This window comes from Primulina eburnea, chromosome 10, assembly GCF_022965805.1.
Source record: "Primulina eburnea isolate SZY01 chromosome 10, ASM2296580v1, whole genome shotgun sequence".
In the NCBI taxonomy this organism is placed as follows: Eukaryota; Viridiplantae; Streptophyta; class Magnoliopsida; order Lamiales; family Gesneriaceae; genus Primulina; species Primulina eburnea.
The window spans coordinates 4,668,180-4,674,338 of record NC_133110.1 but is presented as its reverse complement, the minus strand read 5'-3'; the positions used below and the strand labels follow the sequence as shown (position 1 = coordinate 4,674,338).

At 33.7% G+C, this 6,159-nt stretch overlaps 1 protein-coding gene across 1 annotated transcript; it reads left to right on the top strand.

Moving 5' to 3' along the window:
• The first annotated feature begins 3,764 nt into the window (after positions 1 to 3,764).
• On the top strand, positions 3,765 to 4,253 carry LOC140803709 (protein SMALL AUXIN UP-REGULATED RNA 51-like). The gene has a single exon (XM_073159602.1). The coding sequence runs from the start codon at positions 3,765 to 3,767 to the stop codon at positions 4,251 to 4,253; it is 489 nt and encodes a 162-aa protein (XP_073015703.1).
• The last annotated feature ends 1,906 nt before the right edge of the window (positions 4,254 to 6,159 follow it).

Sequence of the window (6,159 nt, the reverse complement as noted above, 5' to 3'; positions counted from 1 at the left end):
TGTGGCAATATGTCAAACACTTGGCCGGCAGAGATGAGTGAGATTTGTTAAACCAATACAATAGTCGATTTGAAGACTTCAGTAATCACAGAACCCAGTAAAAGAATTGAGTAAGGTGCAAAGCCCACAGAAATAACACCACAAATAGCTCAGAAATTCAGCAAGTAAGAATATCGTTCACACAACGAACCATAAGCCAGGGAACGCAAAACGAGAGACAGCGTGGAGAAATGTAGCAGCTAAATTAAGATGATGATATCAGTAACTTAGACTGAACCAGCAGTAGTAATAGAATCAGTAGCAAAGGCCAAGAAACTATCGCAAGCACAGTAGCAAAAGCGTGTCACTCCTTGTCATTGTAGTGAGAAGGGAGAGCATCTCTCTCTAAGCAACGCGCCACCCTATATCCATCTTGTTTTATCACTTTGTGCATTTACGTCTGAGCTCTAATCATCCCAAGGCGCCGATGCCACAATTTCTGTTCATTACGAGAAGAACACACACCTAGAATTTAAAAACAAAGTAAAAAAGGAGAATAAACATATATACCAAAGTTGCAACTGAAAATCTACATTCAATTAGGTTAAGTTTGCATAGAATGCTTTCGATTTGATGCGTATTTGAATGAAAAATTTAAAATGACTTTATATTGAATTTGAAATATACCAAATTACTCAAAAAAAAACTAATTGATATTTGAAACTTATCGACAATTAATAGATTTTGCCAAACAAACCAATTGATTTATTACTATGAGTTTGGAGTTCATAGCTTCGGATTCATCCATGCAAATAAAACCTTAAAAAATTTGATAGGTAAATAATATTTTGTGCATACACATTATACACAGGGATGATAAATGAATTTAATATATACATATAGGACTGAAGATAAGAGTTTAAAAGGAGTAAATAAAGTCTCTTAAAATTTTGGTGTCACATGCACATTTGGTTTTATATTACATCGTGGTAAAGTCTCTCCCCCGTGTGGCAACTGGCTTTGAAACATGATTTTGTTTTCGGTGTCTGACAATTTTGGTCACAGTTTTATTACCTTGGAGACAAATTGATAGGCTCGTAGAGAGACATCAATTTAGGTGTGGTTTGTCGGTTTGACCCAACCTTTCTTGTTTACTTAGGTTGAAAGCAAGTAAAAATAGAAAAGCTCGTTTGAGTATGGTTTTGGGGAAAGTTCGCTCATATATTTATCGATCCGATCAATATCTAGAGTGAAAAGTAACGGATATCTGCCCCAAACAATTTGGTGGCTAGCTCGTTTTGAGTACTGTACAATAGTGCATGGCTTAATTTACGATGTTATATTTTTATTGGGCTTTATTTGGGAAGGGCGTAAGAATATTATGACTTGAAGCCCAATCTAAAAGGCCTTAACAATCACGATTGAGGTCTCTATCCTGCTGAAAGGTGCGGTACATTAATTATTTGTTTCCTCGAATGATTTGTTTTTCATGTTCGTGTAGTAATAATTATTGCATGAAAGTTTTCTTGGTTTGAAAATTTTGCTAAAATTATGTCGCGACCTTTATGTACGGAGATCTGCTTTTTTCGCAACAACTTTTGAAATAGAGTTATATTTTTCTTTGTCACGATTGTTTTTTTTAACTGCTTGATATGTTTGTCGTAATTGAATTTATACGAGTTCTCGTTTCAAACTTGATGACTAATAGACTACATGTTCTTGGCTTTGTTTACGACTATTATGTGATGTAGAGAAGCATTATGCAGAGTGGTGTGTGCTTTTAAAATGTTTTTTTTAATTTAAAAAGGGTATTTTTATCTACAACAAATGAACCCACGTAGAAAACATCGCAATACAAGCAATCACGAAGTTAAAGGGTGATCTAAGCGGTTGATTTCATCCTACATGTAGGGACGCTACTCACATGATAGAATCAAGGGTCCAAATTTAGTCACACATACACGGGGTCCACTAATTTTTTTAAAATCACATATGTGTGTGAATCTTGTCTATCTAAATCATGTGGAGGCACTGCTCCATTAGATAGCATCGACTTAACCGATCTAAGCTACGTTGGTTCATGCGTTTCAAATATTCAAGACTTGGTATCAAATTTAGCAATAACCACTTTATCGGACGACCAATCGAGTTGCTTATTTTTTAGCCAAATTTGTGCATTATTCTCCTGATCTATTTTATTGGGTAACTTAGAATTTTTCTTCTTGACTTACTAATCTTATAATGAAAGACATTAAGTGATAACAATAAAAGTTACAATTTTAAAGGTAAAAAAAAAAAAAAAAAAAAAGCAAAAAGCTAAAAGAATGTAACTTTTGTTCTGCTTTTCTTTCAAAAAAATTAACAAATTTATTTACCAATATTCTATTATATTTTATTCTATTGAAATGTTAAAATGTTTTAAAAATAATACTTGATTAAGAAATAACTTTTTTGAAAAAAAATTATTTATAAATCCAAACTACTCTTAAAGACCTCAATTCAAATAATATTATTTCCAAACAGATTGAAATTTTGTCAATTGTCAATTCCCTTTTATCCTTTGAACCACGCCATACGTCGAACCTGCCTCCTTATTTGTACAATATTATAATCTATCATTAAAAAATAAATTAAACATAGGATTGCTAATATATTATTAATCAATGCCAAACGAAATTATATTGATTTTTCCAAATAATTTTAACAATAATATTCAGCTATTATATATTACAAACGAAAAATTATTATTGACTTTAATATAAATAAATTTACATAGATTAAATTTCAAATATTAGGTTTTTAAATTTTGTATAATAAATAAAAGACAATTACCTATGATTTCATAAATAATTTATATTTAAATGGACGGTTTGAATCAACATGATAATCTTATTATAGTTATGGCAAAAACTTGTGTGAGACGGTCTCACGGGTCAAATTTTGTGAGACGGATCTTTATTTGGGTAATCCATGAAATAGTATTGCTTTTTATGCTAAGAGTACTACTTTTTATGGTGAATATGGGTAGGGTTGACCCGTCTCACAGATTGAGATCCGTGAGACGGTCTCACATGAGACCTACTCTATAGTTATATATATATCTTAGTAAATTTATGTGTTATATTTAAAATGCCTCTAATCTAAGAGTTAGTTTCATGTGAGACCGTCTCACGGATACTAATATGTGAGACGGATCAACCCTACCCATATTCACAATAAAAAGTAATACTCTAAGCATAAAAAATTATACTTTTTCATGAATGACCCAAATAAGAGATTCGTCTCACAAATTCGACCGTGAGACCGTCTCACACAAGTTTTTACCCTAATCTAATGTCATGCAATTAAAATGAATGCAAAAACTTGTGTGAGACGGTCTCACGGATCATATTTTGTGAGACAGATCTCTTATTTGAGTCATCCATGAAAAAATATTATTTTTTATGTTAAAAATATTATTTTTTGTTACGAATGTCGGTAGGGTTGATCCGTCTCACAGATAAAGATTCGTGAGACCGTCTTACAAGAGACCTACTCTAAAAATAAATTTATTTATTTTCAATTTTTTAAAATAATTAAACACAATTAAATTCGTGTTGCCAGAATAATAAAGGAAGAAAAGACCTAGGGCTATTATAGTAAATGAGCTGTCGATGATGATTTTAGTAGCCATACAAAACCTCCGACACAATTAAATTTCATCGGTCTTTCTTCCCACACTGAAACACTTTCTTCTGCTACCTCTTCAAATACCTCTGCAAATTTCTACATTTCTTCTTCGATCAATGGCCTCCGCGATCAAGAAAGTCAACATGATAACCCAAATAGTACGCCTCAGGCAAGTCGTCAGACGCTGGAAAACCAAGAGCCTTACGCGCCGTTCCGACGATTCTGCTTCCTCAAAGAGGCCCACGCCGCCCGGCTCCCTCGCCGTATACGTTGGGCCTCTGCGCCGCCGGTTCGTGATTCCGACGCGGTTCCTGAACCTCCCGGTTTTCGTGTCCCTTCTCCAGATGGCGGAGGAGGAGTTCGGGTTCCAGACCACCGGCGGCCTGGCTCTCCCATGCGACCCAGGTTTCTTCACGAAGATCTTGGTGTTTCTCGAGGAAGACGAGGAAAGATTTCGTGGGCTGGGGCTGGACGAGTTCTCGAGTATGGTCTCCGAAATGGGTTTGGATAGTTTAGAGCAGTCGTCGTGTAAAGAATCTTCGGCGTCGGAATCTGGCCATGCCTCCTTCACGCCATTGCTGCACAAAACTAGGGTTTATCAGTGAACCCAGTTATCCCCTTTGCAAGGGTTTGATTTGCAGCGAACAATGTAATCCATTACCCCTTCGCTAGTTTTTAGGTTTTCTGACCATCCTTGACGCCACAGTTTTAGTTTTAATGGAGGTCTGCTGGTTGCTCAACGAGATGATATTATTTTTTATGAAAAAAATCCATTTTCGAGAATTTAGACCCTTTTATTTTTATTTTTGATTCGAGGGGAATGTCGATTGATTGATTTTTGTTTTCTTTTTAAGAAAACAATTGACTGAATTTTTGTTGGATTGATTGATAATTTTTTATATTTTGAATATCTTTTGTTTGGCTTCTTAATAATTATCTTTATTATTAGTATTATTAACGCATTTTCTTTTTAATAAGTTAGTCGAAATACGTTTCGCATTTATATGATAAATTGAATAAAATGCTTTGTTTAATTTGTAAATTAATTATATAATGCAGAAATTTCATTGGAGCAACTATATTCAAAAAATATATAATAAAAAAATTAAAATAAAAATAAAAATTTTTGTGTGTGTGCGAGTGAGTAAATGATCGGTAAATAGCAATATAGACTTTTTCTCCGATTAAAATAATCGTTCACATATAAAAGGTAAATCATCTTTACTTTCATCTCGTTCACTTGTTGGATTGCTAAAAATGGAAAATCGGGTAGCAATGTAATAATTAATGAAAGGTAGATCATATTTATCTTTTATCTTGTTGGATCCATTTGAATATCGTTTTAAAATAGAGTATGTCTCTAAATTTTTTTGAGACTGATCAACTAAATTCAAAATAAAAGTGAAAGTAATACTTATCAGACCAGATTGAAAATTTATATCACAAAATTACTCGCTAAACTGTCTCACCTCGATATGTTACTTAAAAAGAAAATGGGCATGCACATGATATAAGAGGATTCCTTTAGAATGGCACAGCGAGGCAGTGAAAGAGAATACTCATTTTATTTCTCATCTTTTTTTTTTGGGTTCTTTTCAGAACTTATGAAAAATAGTGAGACTTTGTGCTGCACCTTTTTCTCTCCATCATGCACATGGTCGTATAGGCATAGGAATGGAACGCCGCCCGTAGGGGCATAGGCTGTATGGTAAGGACCTGGAGTGAAGGATTGTTAATCTCTGTTGACAAGGGTTCGAGTCTCGGTTTCTCTTTTATATGGTGAATTGCTTCAGCCAACTTCTTCTCTGGGTACCTGTTGCCGGTACATAATTATGATTTGTCTCCCTTCATACCGGGACTTGAGGCGACTCTATGTGGGACCCTCGAGGGTGGGGTTCACCATTTATAGAAATGGAAGAAACCCCTTTTCCACTACTGCAAATCAGTGTTTTTTTTTTTTTTAATTTAAGTAAACAAAAATCAGTCTGTTTTTGGTGAGGGAGGATTGTACGAGTTAAACGGGACAAAAACACATGGAAAGTGGAGTTGGAAATTGGAATCCACTTCTCTTAACATGAGTGAATGAGTTTGAGAGAAAGATACACAACCCTTGCAAATTGTGTAATTGTTTCGTAATTTTAAGTTGTAATTTGTTGAACTATTTTTGTGGGCTTACGTAATTTGCTTAATTGTATATGAACAAGTCATCTAGTAAAAAAAACTCAATAAAATGATCTAATTAATTATGAGTTTTTAAAATATTAAATAAATTGATATGATCTACTTTATGTGTAGAAACTCAACTACGATAAGTCGAATATTGTTAAAGTTATATAATAAGATGATTAATTTTATGTTGATTTGAAAGATCTATAAATATGATGTTAGATCAATCAATACATAAGTGTTATTTATGTTTTTTTTTTTTTTTTTAAACAGGTCGATGGGGCGGTTGATGCTATTCTTTTTTGGCGTGATGTTGGCCAGATCAGAAAAAGGAATGTACGTACA

Bases quoted from the DNA above. Each gene is read 5' to 3' on its own strand.
- LOC140803709 (XM_073159602.1), top strand. From the start codon at position 3,765: ATGGCCTCCGCGATCAAGAAAGTCAACATGATAACCCAAATAGTACGC.